At 37.4% G+C, this 25,733-nt stretch overlaps 2 protein-coding genes across 2 annotated transcripts in view; one reads left to right on the plus strand and one right to left on the minus strand.

Annotated features, from left to right (window-relative positions):
* Nucleotides 1–5,949, minus strand: part of NLN (neurolysin) — a 143,354-nt gene extending 137,405 nt beyond the window's left edge. The window contains exon 1 of the mRNA XM_044657715.1: nucleotides 5,882–5,949. Coding sequence (XP_044513650.1) covers nucleotides 5,882–5,922 — 41 coding nt within the window. The 5' untranslated portion in view covers nucleotides 5,923–5,949. The remainder of the gene's footprint in view (nucleotides 1–5,881) is intronic.
* Nucleotides 5,950–6,378: 429 nt separating this feature from the next.
* Nucleotides 6,379–25,733, plus strand: part of SGTB (small glutamine rich tetratricopeptide repeat co-chaperone beta) — an 88,339-nt gene continuing 68,984 nt past the window's right edge. Inside the window, exons 1-3 of the mRNA XM_044657716.1 lie at nucleotides 6,379–6,457; nucleotides 8,309–8,432; nucleotides 25,386–25,489. Coding sequence (XP_044513651.1) covers nucleotides 8,333–8,432; nucleotides 25,386–25,489 — 204 coding nt within the window. The 5' untranslated portion in view covers nucleotides 6,379–6,457; nucleotides 8,309–8,332. The remainder of the gene's footprint in view (nucleotides 6,458–8,308; nucleotides 8,433–25,385; nucleotides 25,490–25,733) is intronic.

A 25,733-nucleotide genomic window follows, 5' to 3' on the forward strand; every position in this document is an offset into this window, starting at 1 on the left:
GCATTTCTATATATTTCCAAAAAAGTCCAACAGCAAGAGTTAGAAAGAGAAATTCTATTTAAAATCACTAGAAATATAAAAAGCAGTAATCATCAAAACAACCTGGTGCTGGCTAAGAAATAGAAGGGTAGACCAATGGAATCGAAGAGGGGTAAATGACCTCAGTAATCTAGTGTTTGATAAACTCAAAGCTCTCAACTTTGGAGATAAGAATTCACTATTTGACAAAAATTGTTGGGAAAATTGGAAAACAGTATGGCAAAAATTAGGTATAGATCCATATTACACACCCTACACCAAGATGAGATCAAAATGGGTATATGATTTAAACATAGTCATATTAGGGAAATATAGAATATGGAAAAATGAAGAATTTAAAACCAAACAAGAGATAGAGAACATTCCAAGATGTAAAATGAGTAATTTTGATTATATTAAATTAAGAAGTTTTTGTACACACAAAATGAATTCAACCAAGATTAGAAGGGAAAGAACAGGGGCAGCTGGGTAGCTCAGTGGATTGAGAGTCAGGCCTAGAGACAGGAGGTCCTAGGTTCAAATCTGACCTCAGACACTTCCCAGCTGTGTGACCCTGGGCAAGTCACTTGATCCCCATTGGCCCACCCTTATCACTCTTCCACCTATGAGCCAATACATAGAAGTCAAGAGTTTAAAAAAAAAGAAGGGAAAGAACAAAGTTGGGGGAATTTTATAACAAATTTCTCTGATAAAGGTCTCATTTCTCAAATGAATAAAGAACTAAATCAAAATAATAAGACTATAAGCTATTCCCCAATTGATAAATGGTCAAAGGGTATGAATAAGCAGTTTTCAGATGAAGAAATTAAAGCTATCAATAATCATATGAAAAAATGTCTTGATTAGAGAAATACAAATTAAAATAATACTGAGGTACCACCTCACACATATCAGATTGGCCAATATAACAGTAAAAGAAAATGATAAACGTTGGAGGGGATGTGGCAAAATGGGGACACTAATGCATTGTTGCAGTTATGAACTGATCTGACCATTCTGGAGGGCAATTTGGAATATGCACAAAGGGCTATAAAAGAATGCATATCCTTTGATTTAGTAATCCTACTACTAAGTCTGTATCCCAGAGAAATAAAAAAAATGGGAAAGGACTTATTGTTTAAAAGTATTTATAGCTGTTCTTTTTGTGGTGGCAAAGCACTGGAAATTAAAGAGATGTCTATCAGTTGGGGAATGGCTGAACAAATTGTGGTATAAGATGGTGATGGAATGCTATTTGAAATGATAAATAGGATGATTTCAGAAAGAGCTGGAAAGACCTTTATGGATTGATGGCAGAGTGAAATAAGCAAAACTAGAAGAACATTGTACACAGTGCAACAATATTGTAGAATGACCAAATGTGATAGGCTTAGCTATTATTGGCAATACAATGCTCCAGGACAATTCTGAAGAACTTATGACAAAGAATGCTATCCACTTTTATTTATTATTATTATTTTTTAATTTTAATTTTGAATATTTTCCCATAGTTACATGTTTCATGTTCTTTCCCTCTCCCCCAAACCTTCCCACCATGCCCTGTAGCCAACGCACAATTCCACTGGGTTTTACATGTATCATTGATTAAGACCTAATTCCATATTATTGTGCTATCCACTTTTAGAGAAAGAACTGCTGGAGTCAGAATACATATCAAAGCATACTATTTTTCACTTGTTTATTTGGGTTTATGTTTTAGTTTTATAAGATTATTCATTTATATTTATTTACAAAAATGAACAATATGTAAATATGTTTTGCATGATAACACATATGTAACCCAGAACAAATCACCTGCCAGCACAGGGAGAGGGAAAGGAAGGGAGGGAGGAATATAAGTTTTATCATTTAACTTGGGAAAACTTGTGTGAAAATTTGTTATTACATGTAACCGGTAAAAGAAATAAACAAACAAAATAAGTAAATGAAAAAATAAAATGTGGTACTGGGGGGGGGGGGGAAGATTGTGTGTGTGTGTGTGTGTGTGTGTGTGTGTGTGTGTTTTAAACCCTTACTTTCTGTCCTAGTAACAAATTTAAGACAGAAGGGCAAGGGCCAGGGCCAAGGGGATTAACTAATTTGCCCAGAGTTACACAGCTAGGAAGTGTCTGGGGCCAGATTTGAACCCAGGTCCTCCCAACTCCAAGCCTGGCACTCTATCCATTGGGTCACTTAGCTACCTCATGGATGTATAATTGTGAGAAATTTTCTTGTATCAATCAATCTCTGGATCTAACCAGGTTTCTGGTCAGCATAACCCCCAAGTCCTTAGATAAAGGTCTCTAAAGAGCAGGTAAAGGTAGTCCAGTTTCCCACACACTGCAGGGTTAGGTTCAAACAATAAAATAAGATTTTCTCCCAATTCCTACAACTGAATAGTTTTCTTACAAGACAGAAGTTGAACTAGACCCATAATTGAATAGAAAGGGAACTCAGCTCCAGAACTGTTACAAGATGGAGTTACTGTTACCACTTGTTGCTTCAATATTCTCAATTCTGTGACCTCTAAGAACTTGTTTTTAACCTTTGGTGTACTTTTCATGCAACATTGTATATCTTACCCTGGAATTATTTTTCCACTAATAGACCTGAATTTCCTTAAGGATGAAGACTAATATTTAGTCTAAACTTTGTATCTTCCTCAGCACCACAGACAATGCTCTATACTCAGAAGGGACTTAAATATTTATTTTATTTGTTATATGATGTACTCACGGTAACCAATGTCTTTAACTGTTATTAAAAACCAACAATTGTTCAGTTTTTAAAAGCATATATAAGAATTTTTATAACATCTATCTATATATCCAGCAAGAAGATATAACCTTAATCTTTCTCCTTTGTTTTCTTACAAAGATTTATATTATTAGAATTCATCTACAGTGTACATGCCATAATTTTCCATCATTCTCCTGAGAATCTTCCCCTCCTAGCATAGTTTGTATAGCTAATCCCTTCAAAAACAGTATTGCTCATATAAATAGTGAATCTGGACCCTAAATCTAACACCTGAACTATTTGAAGAATCTAGATTCAAATCTTGGCTTCTTAGACCTTCTACCTCTGTGACTTTTGACAAGTGACTTAACCTTCCTGTGTCCTCATGTGTAAAATGAAGGGATTGGACTTTATGGCCTCTGAGATATCTTCTAGTGCTATGTACATAGATGATGCTAAGATTTCCTTTTTTGGGGGTTGTATGATGACTTACAACCTAGGTAGGCAGTAGTCTGCAAAGATTAGCATGAGTATACTAAAACTAAAAAGAATATAGGAGTTTTCTCATTGCTATACTCTCCAATGATATAAATGGCCACTCAGCAATGCCTGTCCATCCTGTGGGATTCGTGTCTGTGTCCTTCCACAAACTCATTACAAGGGGTCCACTCAACATATCTGACAGCTTCCTTGATTTCTCCTGACATGATAAAAATATCAGAAGAGTACTCAGGCTCTTCTGATGTGAACAGAACACATGGTTCATGCCATGTGACTAGTCCATCTTCTTTTTCAAGCCTATGTTTCTTTGAAATCTTTTATTTCAATTAAAATTTCCTCATTGTTAATATGTTTCAGCCTATTCACATTACCATCATTTTCTAGTAAAACAAAGCTAGGGTCCTCTGATTAACTGTCATTTATAAGCTGATTATAACTGATTATAAGCTGAACAGTAGTGCTACTTGCAGAGATCAATACAACAGTTATCTTTTATAGATACAAATAATATACATATTTCATATATATAAAATAAACATTTAAGTAGTCCTTTAAGATTTGTAGTGCACTTTACAAACATTATTTCATTTGATGCTCAAGATAACCTTGTAAAGATGAGTATTATAAACAATATTAGGCTTTTATAGATGAGAAAACTGAACTTTGTCCTTGGTTACCCAGCTCAAAAATGTTAAAAGCAGTATTTGAACCCAGGTCTTCCTGATCTCAAGCCCCTCACTCTTTGGATCACACACCATGCTGCCTCAGCAGTAGGAAAATAAACTCCATACTATTTAAAAAAAAAAAAAAAAGGAACTCTATAAACAATTGGGAAACTATAAAAGATCTCTTGGGATGATGTCCTGGGGAGAATGGCTGAACTTGGAGTCTTGAGTACCAATCTTAGTTCTGAGATATACTGTCTGGATTATTTGAGAATGCATTGGATGAGGAAGGAAAGAGGGAAAAAATAATTTTTTGAGCACCTTCTATGTGCCTGGCACTGTTTTAAGAGCTTCATAAATGCTCTCTCATTTGATCCTTATACAACTCTAGGAGGTAGATTATGTTATTATGATCCCCATGTTACAGCTAAGGAAATGGAGGCAAATGGAGAGACTAGGTGATCTTTAAGATCCCTCCCACCTCTTTATCTATGATCCTATGAACTTTTTGGTTGTTCACCTATATTCATACTTAATATTAAGATGAGAATATGAGACTCGTAAATAGAGGGACCTAGCTTGTTTAAATCCTTACAACCACTAAGAAGGAAAGAACTTTCCATTCTATTATTTGAGAGAGCAGAGGATGATTTGGGCAGCTAAGTGGTACAGTAGTTATAGTGCTGGGCCTAGAGTCAGGAAGACCCAAGTTCAAATCGCACCTCAGATATTAGCTGGACAAGTCACTTATAACCCAGTTTGCCTCAGTTTCCTCATTTGTTGAATGAGCTGGAGAAGGAAATGTCAAACCACTCTAGTATCTTTGCTGAGAAAATCAAAATCTCAAATGGGGTCCCATAGAGTTGGACATGACTGCAAAAGAGCAATAACAACATCAAAGTATATAATTTGGAAAGCAGGTGGAAAGGGGAAGAGAAATTCTGGTGAGCAAGAAAAAGGCTGATCTGGCCTCTTGCTTGGGCAATTCCAAAGCTGCAATTCCAAGACTGGCCAAAATAAAACTGGCTCCTAGAAATCAGTTTTCCAGGTTGTTCCAAATAAGTCTTTAACTATTTCATGGGGGGAGGGAGGGGAAGAACGGGAATTTGAGATAATGGAAGTGAAGGTACAAGAACTTGGAACCTAAATACAGGTAAGACATGCAAATAAGTGTGTCACCTTTGAGTTAAGGGTTCCAGCAGTTTTTAATGACAGGACTGCAAGGAGGCAACCCAGGTCTGGACTTGGCCCATTTGGGCATTCATCTAGCCAGCATGGATGTCCAGGGTTTTTCACTGCAGCAAAGAGAGAGACTACTGGGGCTATTAGGGATCTTAAAGGTCATATAATTCAACACTGGTGCAGTGGAAAGAGGGCTTAAACTGCAATCATTGGATCTGGATTTGGATCCTGCCTGGGCCACTTAGTATCTGAGAGACCCTGGGTTAGTCAAGCAAAGCTATCTGGGCCTTAGATTTCTCATTAATAAGGGTGGAGGACTAGGCAGGCTCCCTTCCAGATGTAAATATACATCCTATGTGGATGCGTTTAACCCTAGACCTCAGTTTCCCCATCTGAAAAATGAATGAAAAGGACGAGACGATTGATTCTTAAAATCAATTCAAGCTCTAAATCTAGGATCACACATTCTTACAGATGAGGAAACTGAGGCATCGAGGAGGGAAGTCAAACAAAGGGGACATGCATACTCTCCCTAGAGATGGAAGGAGAAAGGAAAAAGCCCTTACCGAGTCCCACCAACCCGAAATACTCCTGGAGGTGGGAGTGGTCGAGGGGGATTTCTGGTGGGGCTTCAGGATGTCATCTCTTACTGAACAGGGGTGTCGCCCGTCTTGGGAGGGCAGAGTCACTGGCCACCGTCTTGGGGTTTGTTTCTAACGTGCCCGCGGGGAGAGGAGACGACAGTCAAGGTGAAGTGTGAGTAGCGGGGTGGGTACCTGTGGAGGCCTTGCCACGCTGAAAAGCACCTGGCGAGCATGAGGAGGGCGGAGGAGCCGTTGGGTGGTCTGGGTGGCCCCGGGGATCGAGGTGGCTTCGGACACTTCCTCCAGCTGCTGCTGCCTCTGCCACCGCTCGAGGGGGAGGGGGCGTGGGTGGACAGGCGCCCTGCAAAGCCTTGCAGAGAAAGCCCGGGCAGCCACGGCGGCTCCACCCACGTGTGACAGCCCCACGCCGGCGCCCACTTCCGCCCGCGGCCCCGAGCGCGCCCGCGCCCCGTGCCCGCGCCAGGAGGAGAGAGACTCGGGAGCGCGGGCGGCGGCAGCAACAGCAACAGCAGCTGCGGCGGTGGCGACAACAGCAGCCGCAGCTGCGGGAGGAAGGGGGCGGGCGCCCCGGGAGGGGAGGGGGCGAGCGAGGCCGCGAAGTTTGTGCAGGCGGGGCTGGCTGGGGAGGCGGAGGACCGCGTCGGGCCGGGTGGAGCAGCAGGAGACACGCTCCTGTCGTCGCTGCCCGCGGTCCTCTTGCACCCGCGGTCCTGTAGCTGCATCCTCGCTGCTCATCCTTCTCACAGGGTAAGGAGACTTCTGTTAGCGGAGGTTCCCCTCCCAGGACGCTCCCACCTCCCACCTCCCCACTCAGGAGCAAACCCCCGAGATCTTGCACGAGTGTGGTATGCTGCAAACTCAGCCCCCACCCCAAATCCTCCAGGTCATGGAGCAGAGGGGGATGCCGTGGGGTGCAGGAAGAGAAAGAAGGTGTTGCTGTTATTTGGGGGTTGGGGTGGGCTTCGATGCAGTGCAGAAAGGTGAGGGTATAAAACGGAGCATCCTTCCTCCTTCTCCATCTCCCCCTCCTTTCTCTTCCCCTCCTCCTCCCTTTTCTTTCCCCATCTCCTCCTCCCTTTTTCTCCTGCTCCGCCCCCTCCCCCAAGAGGAGGAGGACCAGAGGTACTAGGAAGAAGGGGTGCTGGGAATGTGGATGGCGCTATGAGAACCTGCAGCCCCAGGGCCTGGACACTGGGTTCATCCTCCACTCCTACCTCACCCCCTATTCCGCTTTATTTTCTGAGAATATCAAATAAATAAATGAAGAAGGGGGAAAGAAAGCAAAGAAAGTCAGCAGCAGGTACCACACCCTGGCTTTGAATTAGGCAACCTGAGAGCCAAATGGAGTGTTGGGGAAATTAGAAACCATAAATATATAGCCTGGCCATCAGCCACTGTTTTGATGTTTTTTTCAGGGTTTTGCAATAAAGAAGGGTCTGTGAATGAACGTTCTTAGGAATTTTAAGCCCCACCAGACAAAATTATATAAATTATCATACTGTATTAGGGAATGTTTACGGCATACTCTGATAAATTTGTATAATTGCATAATCAATTACATGTGCACAATTTAAAATATGTATGTTATTGTACTATTATATGTATATAACATATACATCCATACATTATTTTCATTCATTACTGTCCCATACAAGTTCCTTAGGCAGAAACTATTAGAACAGAAAAGAGATTCTTCCCCAATCCTCAATGATAATATTTTTAAGTACTGTGCCATTTTTATTCAATTCATTCTTTGAAACCCAAGAAAGTCGAATGACCTTAAAGTTGTAATTCATGAAATCGAAGGGGATGACCTGAAGTTAGTACACTACTATTTTTCAAGAGTTAGAATTGAGATTACTATATTTTTGTTCTTTGTAAGGACAAAGTGGTTAAATAGTCCTTGAGGCAGTGATTGATAAAGAAAATGTTTAAAAATTTTTTATCTATTATATACAGGTCTTTATTGAACTTGCCAGTCACAATTTAAATTTAGCATGCTCTCTCTTAAAGAAAATTTCTACTTACCTAAAACTCTGTTGCCTAATCTGATGTTACTGTATTTAAAGGGGGGGGGGTCAATAATTATTCTGAATAAGTCTTTGAATTCACTTGACTTAAAAAAATTCATGTTGATTAAAAAAAATTATAACCCTTACTTTCTGTTTTAATAACAACTCTTAAGATAAGGGGTAGGCAATTGGGGTTAAGTGACTTAACCTAGGGTCACATAGCTAGAAAGTGTCTGAGGCCAAATTTAAATCCAGGTCCTCCTGACTCCAGGTCTGGTGCTCTATCTACTCTGCCACCTAGCTGCCCCCATGTTGATTTTTAAGGTGTAATTTTGTAAAGCCTCTGTCACATAATAGTAGTTTGACCCTGGGTAAGTCACTTAATCTTCCAGTGCTCCTGGCAGTTTTCTAAGACTTCAAGTTTCGGAGCAGTTGCTTTTCAGCTTTGGTAGAAGTTTTTTCACCAGGAGTTCTTTGTATTAATTAAATCATAGGTCTGGCCCCAAATAATTCAATTTGTAAGTTTTATATCTCATTCTTAGCCAACAATTTCAGTAAACTTAATATTTCTTATTCTTTTATGTAGGGAACCATTCTCTAAGCTTGCAGAATGTCATCCATCAAGCATCTCGTCTATGCAGTCATCCATTTCTTGCGGGAACAAAGCCAGATAGATACTTATACTTCAGATGAGCAAGAAAGCTTGGAAGGTAATGTTACTAGCTAACTAGGCATTGGTTTTTTATGTTAGTTTTTACGAAGTAGTTAGGTGGTTCAGTGGATAGAGTACTGGACCAGTAGTCATAAAGACCTGAGTTCAAATCCCTTCTCAGACACTTGTTAGCTATATGATCTTAATTGAGTCACTTAACTCCTCTCAGCATCAGTTTCCCCATCTATAAAATGGGAGTAATAATAGCATCTACTTCACAGGGTTGTTGTGAGGAGGATCAGATAAGAATAACATATAAGGCATTATGCAAACTGTAAAACTCTGTATAAATGTAAGTTACTACTTTCATCATAAATCTCCTTTAGGTGACCCTGGATTTTCAGAGGTTGGTTTAGAGCAGTGATTCCCAAAGTGGGTGCTACCACCCCCTGGTGGGTGCTGCAGCGATCCGGGGGCGAGATGGACACAGGTGTATTTATCTTTCCTATTAATTGCTATTAAAATAAAAAAATTAATTTCCAAGGCGCCAAGTAATATTTTTTCTGGAAAGAGGGTGGTAGGCCAAAAAAGTTTGGGAACCACTGGTTTAGAGTAATGAAGCTCTATGAAATCTTATCAGACTGGAAAGGTTTCAAGTGTAGTCTATCTGTCCTTGGGGATCAGCCTAGCTAAGTTCACAGAGACACCAAGTCTTCAGGATGAAGAAATTTGGGGGGGGGGGGTGGAGTTGGGTATTATATACAACTTTTGAAAGAAATGAACCAAGACAAAGGGAATGGTTCTGCGCCTCAGTAAAGAGAAACTAATGAAAACACATCTCATTGTAAGTGTGGTCATAAACAATTCACAGTTATTTTTTTAAGCACCTGCTGTGGTTGTAGGCACTGGGTTAGGTGCTAGGGAAGTGAAGATAAAGGTGAAAATTTTCTGCCCTCAACGGCCTTATATTTTATTTGGGGAGACAGCATATGTGCATATAAATATATAGAAAATAAATGAAAAATCATTGCCAGTTAGAAGGTCAAGAAAGACCTCATGACATGAGCTTTAAAGCAAATGAGGGATTCTATAAATCAGAGGTGAGAATATATTCCAGTCATGGGCGTAGGGGTGGGTACAGTTTATGATGCAAAGATATAAAGGCAGACATAAAAACAGTGTTATGAGTGAGGAAGAGCCAGAAGGCCTGTTGCACTGAACTAGGCAGTGCATAAAGAGAATAATGTACAATAAGGCTGGGAAGGTAGACTGGAGACAAATTGTAGAAAGTGTTAAATGCCAAAGAGAAGAATTTGTATTTGATCCTTGAGATAATAGGGACCCTCTGGACTATATTGAGCAGGGGAATAGCATGAAGAGACCTGAATTTTAGGACTATCACTTCGGCACCTATGTGTGTGTGTTGGATGGTTTGGAGGTAAAGCAGCAAAGGCAGTTAGGAGACTGTTGCAATCCAGGTAAGAGTAAATGAAGGCCTGAAATATGGTAGTCACCATACAAGTAGAGAGAAAGGGATTGATACAAAAGATGTGCATATAAAATCCACAAGACTTGGGAATAATTGAATGTATTGAATGAGGGAAAATGAAGAGTCAAAGATGATGGAGTCTTCAACAAAAATCAGCTTGAAGAATGAGTGGTTAATGAATTCTTTTGAATGATGCAATATTCCATTTAAAATGTCCTTTACACAATTCCTGATATGATATGAGATTGGATCTTAGTAGAGACTAAATATAAAGATCTGGTTATCATATGCACAAATATGATAAATAAACTCTTGGGAGTTGATGAGATTGCCAAGAGTATAGAAAAGATGAGAAGATGACCTAGGACACAACTGCTGGGTACAGCACAGGCTAGAAGAGAGAATATGATTGCTGATCTAGCAAAGGAGCCTGAGAAGGAACTGTCAGACAGTTAGGAGGAAAACCCACCAGGGAAAGCAGTGGTTAATGGTGTCATATGCTGCAGAGAGACCACGAAAGATAAAGATTGAATAAAAAGGCATCTGATCCAGCACTGGTAACTTTGAAGAGAGCTACTCCTTGTGTTTTAAGACAAAATCAGAATACTTTGTTGACCTTTCAGGAAGAGATGCTGTAATGGAAAAAGATATTGTAACCATTCCAACAGTTTTTCTAAGACTTTTTTTGTGTTTGCTTTTTATTAATTAAACAATATCACCCTGTTTGTAACTGATTTTATTGACAGTGATTTCTTGGAAAAATAGCTGAATAAAGAAAATAACAGCATTGAAGAGCCTAATCATTGTACCACTGGCAAATGGCTCTGAGCAGACGATGTGTATTTGGGAGCTACTTATCTTGAAGAGAGAGATGTTCCCCACCAAAATATTGAAGCTTTTTGGTCCTTATATAAGCCTTTTTAGTGTTTAGGTAGATGATCTTCAGTCACAGAGAATGTCACTGTCATATGCTTTCTTGATTTAGGCTCCTTCATAATAAAAGGCAAGTTAAAAATAGTCATAGCAGCAGTAGAATTCACCAGATGGGTTTGTGGTGGTTCACTGAGCCTACCTTCCTTGTGGCTTGAAAGATTTAATTACTGCAGTGAGGCAGTGCATTGGGGAAAATGTAATGAATGGTGGTCCAGTTATCATTTCCTTTTTGAAGCTGGTTTCCTCTAAAGGCACAGCTCTCACATTGGTTTCTAAGAGGGACACCCTTGTGGATATGCTTTTAGGAGGAAAGAATGAAAACTGGGGCTTTGTTTGAAATTTACTTGCCTCTAGTGATGAGGGAATTCCTTTTCAGGGCTGTCATGACTAGCACTTGACATAAGGCCAGAAGGTTAGAGAATATTGCTATCAGTCCCACTTCATAATGAAATTGCTGGTGATTATTAATATTTTGACCAGTGGAAGATGAAGGTGATAGAGTTTGGGTCACTATATCACAAATGGATGAGGGAAATCACTCTAAGAGAGAGATTTGTTTTATAACAGAAAGAGAATATATGCTTTTTGAAGGAGTATTGAGCTCTTCTTTTTTTTTTAATTTTTTAAATTTTTTTCTTTTTCCTTTATTTTCTTTTTTTTAATTTTTTTTAATTTTATTTTATGAGCTCTTCTTTTCACCAAGACTTTCAGTCCTATTTTTAGTGGTATATGCAGCCAAAAATATGGTGCCTTAGACTTTCTTACATGACATTCAGAAATGTTGCCAGCCTATTCGTGTGACTGCCCCCCCCCCACTTTTTTTTTTTTTAAGCTCTTTGAGTCTGATCTAATTAAACATGAAAATAGTAGTGGAGGTTTAAGTCTTTGGAATAGACCCAGTCATATATCTAACTCCTTGAGCCTATATTTAACCTTTTTGTGCCTGCTTCTCTATATGAAAAAAGGAAATAATATCTGTTCTACCTGCCTCGTGGAGGAGTTTTAAGAATCAACCGAGATAATGTATATTAATGTATTTTTGAAAAGTAGGCACTTCTATATAAACATTGTGAATTTGGGGTTCAGTCTGAGATTGCATCTGTGTGGGACACTTCTTGTGTGGAAACTTCTTCTGCTGGCCATATTGGTGACTCATCTATACCTTAGTCCAGGGGCATTAAGTGGTTGAGTGGCTTATCCCTTTTTTCAGAGGCAGGTCTTAAACTGGGTCTTTCTGTTTCAAAGGCTAGCCTTCCATACACTAGACCACTTTCCCTCTCTTGGGAAACCTTTATTTTTAAAAAATGGATATTTATTTTATTTTCATGAAAAAACTACCTTATCTCCTCCATCCCCCTACCTAGTTCCCCATTGAGAAAGCAGGGGTAGGGGGGAAGCCCTGCTACAAACATGTATGATAAAACAAATACTTTTTTATATTGGTCATGTTAAAAAAGTCTCAATTGCAGTCTGGGTCTATCACCTCTATCAGGAGGTAAGTAGCATGTTTTATCCTAAGTGTTCTGGAATGGTGAATGGTCATTGTGTTGATCAGAGGTCCCAGGCATTTCAAAGATATTTGTTTTTACTGTATTGTTGCCACTGTATCCATTTTCCTCCTTGTTCTGTACATTTCACCCTGTATCAGTTCATAAAAGTCTTCTCTGAAATTATCCCTTTCATCTTTTCTTATAAAATGATATTATTATCATTAAGGAAGAAATAGTCACCTCTCTTTTGGGTTACAAATAATTCTGTTTTCTCTTTTCAGATGTCTATCAGATTTAATCTTTTATTAATTTTAGATTAAAAAATAAATAAGATTATATGTTTCATTAGTATTTTCCAATATAACTCAATAGACATTAAGCATCCAATATAGGGAGAGAGAGAGTACTGTGCTTCACACTGAATGAACTGTACAAACAGATAAAATAAATCTCCTGTTTTCAGATTAAGCTAATCTAGTGGTGAGGCTAGGACATGCAGACAAACAATTATAATATAAAGTAAGTACATAAGAAAGATGCAAATAAAATGTTATATGATGTCAGAATGGGGAGAAGTTATTACCAACTGGAATTTATAAGGAAGACTTCCTGGAAGAAGTATCATTTGAGTTGGATTCTAAAGCTTGGATAGGAATTCAATAGGTTGAAGGGTAAGAAAATATTTTATTATGATTTATTCAACAACTTCTCCAGGAATGCATTGAATATTTTCCCATTTTAAAAATGAAGAACAAATAACTTGACAAAAAACCCATATTCTATCTAGTATTTGGCAGAGAATAATGATTCATGTATATAGAGAGTGCATAAGTATTTTAAAAAAGAATCCTTACCTTCTATTTTTTTGGTTTATTGGTTCCAAGGCAGAAGAGCAGTAAGGGCTAGACAATGGGGGTTAAGTGACTTGCCCAAGGTCACACAGCTAGGAATTGTCTGAAGTCAGATTTGAAGCCAAGACCTTCCATCTTTAGGCCTGGCTCTTAATCCACTGAGCCACCTAGTTATTCCTGAAAAGTATTTTCTTTACAATAACCCTGTGGCATAGTTAGACAAATATTATCACTTTTTAAAAGATGAATAAATCAAAGTTTAATTGCCTGGCCTACAGTCACACAGTGAATAAGTAGTAGAATTGGAAATTGAACCCAGGTTTATCTGACATCTAGTCCAGTGTTCTTATTAATGGTATAATGTCTGAGTTCCAAGGGTATGTGGCTCGACCCACTAAACAGTGCCTGGCACATAATAAGCACTATGACATGCTAGTTTTTAATATCATTATCATTACAGATTGCCTTCTCATTTAAATAATTCAATATTAACATATTTATTACTTATAATTTTCTAAGACCTTTGACACCTTTTCCTTGTAAAAATAATTTCCTCTATATCTGTTAGATTCAACAAAAAAACTTTCCTAGCAACTCTGAATGTATGCTAATCTAAAATCTGGACATTTTGGAAGCACAGAGATTGCTTGCTTAAATAGAATTTGGATTCTATTTTTAAAAACAAAAACAAAAAAAATAACACCCTACTTTTAGGTGTGTTCATATGGATATAGCGTTCTACAGATCTGCTTTTTGGTGTTACCAGCAGGAACACTGAGTAGTTAAATTGTGCTAAGCAGGTCTTGAATTCCCATGAAAGGAGATCTTGGAAGGTCAACTAGATGCTACTGCTTCCTTTTTTATGGAAATTCATGAGTCTGGAATAGGGTGGTATCAGTTTGAAAGAAAAGGGTGGATATGAGAAACATTCAAAGGAATAATTGGAGGGGTCTCTATTGATTGAACATAGCAGACAGACAACAGTGTGTGATGGAAAGAACCCTGGGCTTAGTTAGCATCAGTCAACTTAAATTAAAATTTAAAAAAAGATGTGTTTGTTATGTTTATTATTTTTTAAAAATATTTACTTTAAAAAATATTGAGTCCCAAATGCTCTACTCTTGTCCCACCTCCACACTCCTGAGAGGACAAGCTCTATTTCAAATATTTGTATGAAATAATGGAAAAAATATTTCTACATTAGAAATATTGCTAAAAATGCAAGACAAATAAGAAAGTGAGAAAATTATATTTCAATTCACAGTCAGAGTTCATCAGTTCTTTCTCTGGGGGTGGATAGCATTTTATATCATGAGTCCTTTGGAATTGTCTTGGATCATTATATTAATCAGAGTAGCCAAGTCTTTCACAGTTGATCATCATTACAATATAATTGTTACAGTGTACAGAGATCTGATTCTGCTTGGTTTGCTTTCCATCAGTTCATATAGGTCTTGCCACATTTTCCTGAAGCCCACCTCCTCTGAAGTGAAAGCACGATTGTATTCCATCACCATCATATGCCACAACTTATTTAATCATTTCCCAATTGATGGACATCCTCTCAGTTTCCAATTCTTTGTTACTACAAAAAGAGCTACTCTAAATATTTTTGTACAGATGGGTCCTTTTCCTTTCATCTCTTTGGACTGTTACAGACTTAGTAGTAGTATCTCTGGGCTAAAGGGTTATACAGATTTGCTCTTTTGAGCATAATTCCAAATTGTTCTTCGGAATGGTTGGAACAATTTTTAACTCTACCAACAGTTCATTATGTTTTTCCTCATTTCCTCTATCATTTGTCATTTCTGATACGTATGAGGTAGTACTTCAGAGTTGTTTTAATTTTCATTTCTCTAATCAGTAGTGATTCAGAGCATGTTTTCATATGACTGTAGTTAGCTTTCATTTCTTCTTCTGGAAATTGTCTATTCATATCCTTTGGCCATTTATCAATTGAAAAATGGGTCTCATTTTTATAAATTTGACTCAGTTCTCTATATATTTGAGATATAAGGCCTTTATCAGAGAAACTTGCTCTAATTTAAAAAAAATTTTCATTGTCTGTGGTACCTTTTAGCAAAATGTAATTTCCTTAATTATCTCTTTTAATTAGGTCTATTTTTGTTTTTGCTTTGTCTGAGATAATGGTTGCTACCTCTGCTTTCTTTATATCACCTGAAACGCAATAGATTATGCTCCAGCTCCCTATTTAACTCTATGTGTGTGTTTTTCAAGCATGTCACTTGTAAACAACATATTGTTTGATTCTAATATCTGATTCTACTCTTTGCTTCTGTTTTATGGGTGAGCTCATCCTTTTCACTTTTTTAGTTATCTTTACTATGTATTTCACTCCATCTGATTTTCTTCTATTTTTCCTTCTCTTTCTCTTTTTATCATGTCCCTCCTCAAAAGTCTACTTTGCTTCTGATCACCATCTCTCTTATTTTGCTCTCCATTTTTATCATTCCCACCTTTCACTTACCCCCTTCCCTTCCTATTTCCTGGCTGATTATTTCTATGCCCAACTGAATGTGTGTGTGTGTGTGTGTGTGTGTGTGTGTGTGTGTGTGTGTGTGTGTGTATTTTCCTTTCCCTCCTTGAACCAATTCTGGTGAGAGTGACATTTAAACATTGTGTCTACTCCCAATTTCTCCATCCCACCTCTCTTCTCCTAGGTTATCCTTCTTAATCACAATTTCATTTTTTTAGATCATTCCAACATAACATAATCAACTCATACCCATGCCCTTTGCCTATGTAGACAGCTTCTAACTACCCTAATAATGATAAACTTTTTTTTTTTAATTAAACCCTTACCTTCTGTCTTGGAGTCAATTGGCTTCAAGGCAGAAGAGTGGTAAGGGTAGGCAATAGGGGTCAAGTGACTTGCCCAGGGTCACACAGCTGGGAAATGTCTGAGATCAGATTTGAACCTAGGACCTCCCGTCTCTAGGACTGGTTCTCAATCCACTGGGCTACCCAGCTGCCCCCATAATGATAAACTTTTTAGGAATTACATGTATCATCTTCCCATATGGAACTGTAGAAAGTTTAACTTTATTGAATTTTTTATGATTTCTCTTTCATGCTTATCTTTTTATGCTTCCTTTGAGTCTTGTGTTTGAATGCTAAACTTTTAGCTCTGGTCTTTTCATCAGGAATATTTGAAAATCTCTTATTTAATTAAATATCCTTTTTTTTTTACCTGAAGGACTAATATTCACTTTTCCTGGGTAGGTTATTCTTGACTATAATACTAGCTCCTTCACCTTCTGGAATATGGTATTCTAAGTCTTCTATTCCTTTAATGTGGAAGCTGCTAAATCTTGTGTGGTATTTAGATGTGTTTTTTGCTGCCTGAAGAATTTTCTGTCTCACTTGGAAACTCTGGAATTTGGCCATAATATTTCTTGGAGTTTTCATTTTGAGATCTCCTTCAAGGGTGAATGGTGGATTCTTTCAATTTCTTTTCTATCCTCTGGCCTAAGATATTAGTGCAGTTTTCCTTTATAATTTTTTGAAATAGTTTTTTAAAACCTTTACCTCTGTCTTAGAATCAATACTATGTATTAGTTTCGAGGCAGAAGAGTGGTAAGGCCTAGGCAATGGAGGTTAAGTGACTTGGCTAGGGTCACAAAGCTAGGAAGTGTCTGAGGCCAGATTTGATCAGCCCTTTTTTTTTATTGTGGCTTTTAAATAGTCCAATAATTCTTAATTATCTCTCTTTGATCTATTTTTGAGGATAATTGTTTTTCCAATGTGATATTTCATACCTTTATTTTTTTGATTCTTTTGTTTTTGTTTCCTGATGTCTTGTGGTATCATTAGCTTCCATTTGCTCAATTCTAATTTTTAAGGGTTCTTAACTTCAGTGTATGTTTGTACCACTTTTTCCTTTTGGCTTCTTCTGGTGTTTTTAGGTGTCTTCTTCAGTGAATTTTTATACTATTTTTTTAAACCCTTAACTTCTTTGTATTGGCTTCTAGGTGGAAGAGTGGTAAGGGTGGGCAATGGGGGTCAAGTGACTTGCCCAGGGTCACACAGCTGGAAAGTGTCTGAGGCCATATTTGAACCTAGGACCTCCCGTCTATAGGACTGGCTCTCAATCCACTGAGCTTCCCAACTGCCCCCTGTACTATTTTTACCATTAGACCAATTCTGTTTTTTAGGATGTTATTTTCTTCATCATTTTTTGTGCCCCTTTTACTGATTTTAAAAATAATTTTAGAAATATTTTTTTATAATTTTCTTATAATTTAAAACAATTTTAAATCTTATAACTTTCTTCCATGACTCTCATTTCTTTTCTTGGTTTTTCCTCTACTACTCATGTCTTTCTTTAACTCTTCTTTGAATTCTTCTTTAGTTTGTTTCCAATTCTTTTTTTCTTTGATCCTTTGTTTATAGCCATTTTAATTTTGTCTTCTTTTGAGTTTGTCTTCCCTGCCTGCGAGGTAACTTTTTGTGTCCACATTCTTTTCTTGTTGTTTGCTCATTTTCCCAGCTTCTTCCCTTTTTATTTTCTGTACTTTTTTCAGTTACATGTAGAAACAATTTTTGACATTTAAAAAATTCAGATCTTTTCCCTCCCCACTCTCTTGAGTCTGGGTGGTGAATAGTCTGGCATAGGTTATAACTATAATTTCAGATAATATATATCTCATGCTCATGTCATGATAGAAGACATATATCATGCATACAGTAAAAATATCATGAAAGAAATATAGTGAAAGATGGCATGCTTTGATTTGTACTAAGATTCTACTTTTGCTCTAGATAGCATTTACATAATTTCTTTTGCTATAGATAGCATTTCCATCATGGGTCTCTTGTGGTTATTTTGGAGACTTGCTTTGCTGATAATGGTTTAGTCCTTGATTGTTGATAATCGTATAATATTTCTGTTACTATATACATTGTTCTCTGGTTCTGTTCACTTCACTTTACATTAGTTCATATAAATCTTTTGATGTTTTTCTGAATTCATCCTGTTTGTTATTTTTATGGTAGTATTTCATCACAACCATATACCTCAACTTGTTCATCCATTCCCATGGACAACCGCTCATTTTTTGGTTCTTTGCCACTACAAAAAGAGCTGCTAAAAATATTTTGGTATAGGTAAGTCCTTTCCCCTTATCTCTGATCTCTGTGGAAAAAGACCCAGTAGTAGTATTTCTAGGTCAAAGGGTATCCATAGTTTTATGGCCCTTTTTTGAGTCTGATTCCATGTAGCTCTCCAGAATGATTGTTCACAGTTCTAACAGCAATGTATTAGTGTCCCAATTTTTCCACATCCCTCCAACATTTATCATTTTCCTTTTTGGTCATATTAACCAACTTGATATGTGTGAGGTGGTATCTCAGAGTTGTTTCAATTTACATTTCTCTAATCAATAGTGTTTTGGAGCATTTCTTCATATAACTATGGATAGCTTTAATTTCTTCCTCTGAGAACTGCCTGTTCATATCCTTTGACTATTTTTTTATTGGGGAATGCTTTTTATTCTTGTAAATTTGATTCAGTTATTTATATAGTTGAGAATTTGTCAACAGATATTTGCTATAAAATTTTCCCCAAAATTTGTTTTTTTCCTTCTAATCTTAGTTGCATTAGTGTTATTTGTACAAACACTTTAATTTAATGTAATCAAAATTATCTATTTCATTTTCCACAATATTTTCTTTGTCTTGTTTGGTCATAAATTCTTCTCTTATCCATAGGTCTGACAGGTAAACTTTCAACCCATTTCTTGACTTTGAACTATGTTCAAATTGGGCTCTGCTCTCTTACGCTACTGATTTCAGAGCTAGTTCTGTGGGGCTTCAAGTTTTTTATATTTCTGTGGTGTGATTGTGGGGAGAGTTGTAGTCATTGTTTTTCTGGTCTGTCCTCTGGTCTTTACCCAGGAAGGGCCCCTATTTCCCTGCAGCCATATGTGGTGTTGTCATGGCCCTCTCTACTTTGCAACTGTGACCAGGTCCCCTGTTCCCTTGTGCTTGACCACAAATGTTCCTCTCTACCTTGAAACCGTAACCCAGTTTCATATACTGCATATGAACCCAATTGCATAATCCATAATTGCATATGAACGATAGAGGTGCTGAGTGGCTCTAGTTGCACCTAGTGCCAGCAAAAGGTCTCTGGTAATCTATTTCTGATCAGTCATCTGACTACTTTACCATCTCTGGACTGAGAGCTCCAGAAATTGCTGCTGCTGCTGTCACAGCCACCTCAAAGGCTCAAGCTGGTGTTGACACCACATGGGCTCTATTCCAGCCCTCATCTCAGTGTCACAGACCTCTCCTGCTGACCTCTTACGCTGGAAAAATGTGTTACCCTGAGCTTCTTTTGGCTCTACTGCTCCAAAATTCAATTTGAAATGTTATTTTAAAGATGTTTGGAAAAGAATGTTGGGAGAGTTCAGCTAGGTTGCTGCTTCTACTCTGCATCTACTCTGCAATCCAGAAGACCTAGATTTTAATCCTAGTTATTTAACTATGCTAATCTTGGATAACATTACTTTTGGATAACTAACAATGTTATTGTACTTCAGTTTATCCATCCATAAAAAGGGAATAGCAAAATACTATAAATCTCACAGGATCGTGAGGAAATCATGTAAATTTAAAATGTTATATAAACTTGAGATTGAAAGAGAAAGAAGTTTCAGAAGTAACTAAGTCAGTCAGTAAACATTTATGAAGTAATATTTTGAGCCAGGCACTGTCTTAAGCCTTGGAGATACAAATAAAAGCAAAAGACAATCCCTGAATTTGTGTGTATTTCCAAGTGCTATCCTCATGTCTGCCATGGCCTCCTCCCAATATCCTGATGTTGAAATGCTCATCCTTTAAGTTTTCTATTGGGATGCTTCCTCCAAGAAATATCACTATTCCTCCCAACTCTTCCTTCAAATGCTACTATTACTAATAGGTCTTATCCCAAAAATATCAAAGAAAAAGGAAAAAGACCCATATGTACAAAAAATATTTATAACATCTCTTTTTGTGGTGACAAAGAATGGGAAGTTGAAAGTATGCTCATCATTTGGGGAATGACTAAAGTTTGTAGTATATGAATATAATGGAATAATATTGGAATACTATTGTGCTATAAGAAATAAAAAGCAGGTTGGTTTCAGAAAAATTTGGAAAAACTTATATGAACTGACCCAAAATGAAGTGTACAGAACCATAACTCTATTCACAGTAATAACTATATTGTACTGATGATCAGTTGTGAATGACTTAGCTATTCTCACCAATACAATGATCTAAGGCTATACTAAAGGCCTTAAAATGAAAAATATTGTCTGCCTCTAGAGAAAGAACTGATGGATTTTGAATGCAGATTGAAACATACTTTATAAATTTCTTTATTTTTCTTGTTTTGGGGGGGGCAGAGGGGTCTGTGTTTTCTTTCACAGCATAACTAATATGGAAATGTTTTACATGACTATATATGTATAATCTATTTAAAATATCTTGTCTTCTAAGTGAAGGAGAAGGGAGAAAATGTAGAACTCAACATTTTTTAAAAGGTTAAAAATAGTTTTTACATGTAATTAAAATATTAAGAAAAGAAAAAAGAAGAAGGGGGTGTGATTTCAGGAAAACATAGCAAGAGCTATATGAAGTGAAGTGAAAAGAACCAGATCATTGTGCATAGTAATAGCAGTGTTGTAATGATAATCAACAGTGAAAGACTTACCTAATCTGATCAATACAGTGATCCAAAACAGTTCCAAAGGACTCAGGATGAAAAATGCTATCCATTTCCAGAAAGAGAACTGATGAACTCTTGAGTGCAGAACTATAGTTATTTTCACTTTATTTTTCTTGCTGTTTTTTTCAACATGTCTAATATGGATATGTGTTTTACATGTATTCTCATATTGCTTGCTTTCTCATTGGCTGAAGGAGGGATTTGGAGAGAGGGAGAGAATTTGGAAAGAAAAAAATTGCTAAAAATAAATAATAAATGTAAAAAAAAGAAAAGGAAAAAATTGATCATTGTTAGGAACTACTTGTTTGGAAAGTCCTTCCTCTAAAGCAACTTTTCTGTAAGTTATAGTCCTTAGAGAGTTGTTTGGGTTAAATGACCTCACAGTTAGGATGTACTTAGAGATATGGCTAGAACTCATATTTTCTGGTTCTAAGGTTAGACTTCTAGCTACTACACCATGCTGCCTGTGCTACTTTTGAATTCACACATAGGTACTTAAAATGGTCTTGAATTTAATTGATTTTCAAAGTATTGTATTTTCCTTAAAGAAATGCTAACCACTCTTGTTGGATTTTATTCTTGCTGCATATTCTTCAATAGTAGTAATAAAAAATCAATAATAAGATGAGGCATCTAGGTGCCTCAGTAGATAGAATGCAGGCCCAGAGACAGGAGGTCCAAGGTTCAAATTTAGCCTCAGACACTTCCTAGCATGTGACCCTGGGCAAGTCACTTAACCCCAGTTGCCTAGCCTTTACCACTTTTCTACCTTGGAACTGATATTCAGTTTTGATTCTGAGACAGAAAGTAAAAATTAAACAATAGTAAAAATAATAAGAGCTAACATAACTCTTTAAGATTTATAAAATACCTTTATATATGTTATCTCATTTGACCCCTACAATAACCCTACAAAGTAGTTCCTGCAAAAATCAATATTTCCATTTTATAACTAATCAATTAACAAGCATTTATTAAGTACTAATTGTTTGACCAACAGAATTACATGCTACAAAGAGGTCATTTTTTGATGTTCACAGAGGTGTCAGCTGGTGAAAACCTGAGGAAGCTGGAGTCAGGAAAACCTGAATCCAAATTCCACCTCTAATACTTACTAAGCACTGTGATCCTGGGCAAGTCACTTAACCTCTGTTTGCCTTCATTTCCTCAACTGTAAACTGGGAATAATGATAGGCCCTATCTTGGAGGGTTGTGAAGAGAAAACAAGATAATATTTGTAAAAGCACTTAGCATGGTGCCTGGCACGGAGGGATAGATAATATATATTGGTTGCATGCTCTCTAATAAAGAAATTTTAAATTTCAAGCACAAAGCTTCATGCTTGGCACATACATTCTCGTTTGATCCTTAAAACAAATCTATAAAGTTGACAGAGCAAGTATTATTTCCATTGGACACCTGAAAAAAAATGAAACTTGGAAAGATTTAGTAATACTTCAGTTCAGTTAGGAATTTATTGAACACCTACTTTGGGCAGAACACAAGTACCGGGAGTAATAAATTTTAAATAATAAATGATCCTGTCTTCATGATACTTACCGAGTAATAAGAAAATGTGCTAGAGACACAAATTAATATGCAGCTTAAAGTCTAGGAAGAATATGGCATTTACACAAATAAGTATAATATGAATACTCATAAATATACAAATATAGCAAAAATATACAAATAATAAAGACAATATACATGCTAAGAGAGATGCAAAGGAAATACTCTGTGAGATGAATCTATAAAATTCATTATTGAGTAGGAGGACAGGCTGGGAAAGTTTCATGGCAAAGGTGACATTTGAGATGAGTTTTAATAGATAGAACAAATAGCATTGAACAGAGCCAATGGGAGAGAGAAAACAGTCCAGTTACAGAGAATGTCTCCGAAAAAGGCACAAGTAGAAAAGTACACAAGAATGTTTTTCATTCTATTTCCTTTGTGAGTTTTTTCGGTAATGGGGGTGAGTATTGATGGTAAATGGGGTGGGTATCTGGACTCCCCCCTTATTAGCTTCCAATGGGCCAGATCAGCTATTTACTCACCCACACCCCAGGGAAGACCTATGAGGGAATAAACTCAAAAAGGTTCCCAACTGGCAAAGGTATAGTGGGGATGTTGAAGGAAGGTATTGGGGTTCAGTTGTGACCCTAATGGGTTAGATCCCTCCCGTAGAGCCAGCACTATGGAGACTAGCCTCCCCACTCCTAAGTTCTAGTAGCTTTACCCTTCAAGATGGTGTTTGGTATTCATCTTCCCCTCAGCCACAAGATTAGCCTTCCTCCCCTCCAAGTAACAGCCCAAAGCTACCACTAATAAATTAATAAAGATTTATTTATAAGGATGAGGGTTGAGGGAATTCAGGATAACAGGGTAAGGGATGTTTGAGGATTTTTGAGGAAGGAGGGAACAGGGATAACTTCTCTGTCAACAATGAACCCCACAACAAGAGAGCAGTTCTGGTTTCTTCTGTAGCTTGAACTCAGAAACAGACTCTCCCTCCCCTCACAATATCCTATCCTTCGCACTATCTAACTAACAGGGGAATAACTGTAAGGAAGGGGTATAAGAGGGATCAAGGAAGGGTCCCCCAAGTGCCCGCTTCCTCCAGAGACCGGGCACTAACTCCAATTATGGAGCACAACTCTTTTGGTTTCTTCCTCATTGGCAATGAAGTCAGTAGGAAGGTGTTGCTGTTGAAATCTCCTGATTGCCCCTGAATTTTGGGTTCAGAAGAGCTAAATTCCTATCCAGAACCTCCCAGCCACCAACAACCATCCAGTCCAAGCCTACCCGAGAGTTTGAATGTCCTCTCAGGAGTCTTTGGCAGTTGGCCATTGGCCGTTTAGAATCTTCAGAATTTTCGCCAAAGTTCTCTTGCTGCTGGCCCCTCCCAAACGGAGTTCTCTCAGAGTTCCATGAGGTTGACTTCTAGTCCCTTCCAAGATGAGTGCTTAGTGATCCTTGATTTACCCCAACTCCACACTTACATTTCTTATAAGTGTGATATGAGTTTTCTTTCATAACATGATGAATATGGCAATATCTATTGCATGATAGCACATGTATAACCTATATCAGATTACTTGCTCCTTGGGGAGGGAGGGAGATTTGGACTGCAAAATGTCAGAAAACAAATATTAAAAATTGTTTCTACATGCAATTGTAAAAAAATACAATAAAATATTACTGGGAGAAAAAAGTACACCGGTATGTAAGATGCTTTGCAAACCATAACATGCTATATCCATGATGGTTGTTCTTTCTGTTGTACGTGATTTGTCCAAGGCCATACAGCTGATGGAGCTCTAGGTTTGAACTCAGGTCTTTTGATTCCAAACCCTGTTTTCTTTCCCTGCTTCATGCCATCCTTAATATAGCTACTGTTGGGAATTACGTTTCATTCATAAATGCAGAGATAATGGTTTATGTGTAAACACTTTAAATAGTACATAATTTTAGGCATGGGATTCTAGGACTTGAAAGCTGGAGGGAACATAGGGAGTCTTCTAAATTGGCCCTCTCGTTTTACAGACAAAATGACTGAGAACCAAAAAAATAGTGACTGGCTTTATCACAAAACTAATTAATGGTAAAGCCAGTCTTTGAATGTTGAAGCCAGTCTATGACTCCTCTCCTGGGCCTTTTCTCACCATTTATATTGTCTAGTTTTTGTAATAAAGTCCAAATTCATCTAAATTTTAAAAAAGACAAACCATAGTATCCTAGATCCAGAGAAAGAGAAATCAGAAGTCAATTTACTCAGCTCCCTCATTTTTCTAGTGTGTGGAAACTGAGGCTTATGCAGAATGTGACTTATCCAAGGACATACAGGTTTTCTAAGTTCAAAGTCAGAATTTGAACTGACTCAAAGCAAGAACTACTTTCTCTTCTTAATGACTTCTCGCTAGTTTCAGAATTCCTTTTATCTTGGGTTTTATTTTTTGTTGTTGTGCCTATTTGTGATTATATTTGGAGTTTTCTTAGTTGAAATCCTGGAGTACTTTGCTATTTTCCTTCTCCAGCTCATTTTCCAGATGAGGACTGAGGCAACCAGGGTTAAGTGACTTGCTCAGGGTTACATAGCTGGTAATTTTAGATAAGGACTATTTTATACTTTCTATTAAGACAATTACAGCATTAGAAATTAATCATAGTTAAATTTGAAGTAAAGTATTAACAGCAACAATATGTTTGTTTAATTGAATTAAATGGTTTAAATTGGCCAGTAGTAAGCACTTAGTTAATCTAATGTGATGTAATGGTTAAGTATTGCCTAGTATCTTTCATATTACATTTTTAAGTGCCTAATATAAATGCACATTTCTTTCCTGAAACAGCTGGTCTCTAAACAGAATTCTTTATATACAGCTGAAGCATTTATTTTGCCTTATGCTCTTGGCTCAGAAATGCTGAACTATCATAAACTGTGATCCCACTAGGAAGAAAAATTAGGCTTCCTCATCATTGCTTTTTTCCCTTGACTGCTTTAATTTTTTTCTAGTTGCAATTCAGTGCTTAGAGACGGTTTTCAAGATCAGCCCAGAAGATACTCACCTTGCTGTATCACAGCCACTGACAGAAATGTTCACAAACTCCTTCTGTAAGGTAAGCTTGATATTATCTTCTCTTCCATTGCAACTGATTCAGGTGTGACTAGAATTGATGCTGTGTGTATGGCATAATTGATGAGTCAGATGTTTGGGTAACAAAGTACTCCCAGAGTGCAAGTTAGACAGGTTCTATGGGTACCTCTAGTGCCCTACAGTGGTAGTTAACTAAGTTTCACATATTTGGGAAGGAAATCTTTTTCCTTCCTTCCTTCCTTCCTTCCTTCCTTCCTTCCTTCCTT

Source organism: Gracilinanus agilis, chromosome 1, assembly GCF_016433145.1.
Source record: "Gracilinanus agilis isolate LMUSP501 chromosome 1, AgileGrace, whole genome shotgun sequence".
Classification (NCBI taxonomy): Eukaryota; Metazoa; Chordata; class Mammalia; order Didelphimorphia; family Didelphidae; genus Gracilinanus; species Gracilinanus agilis.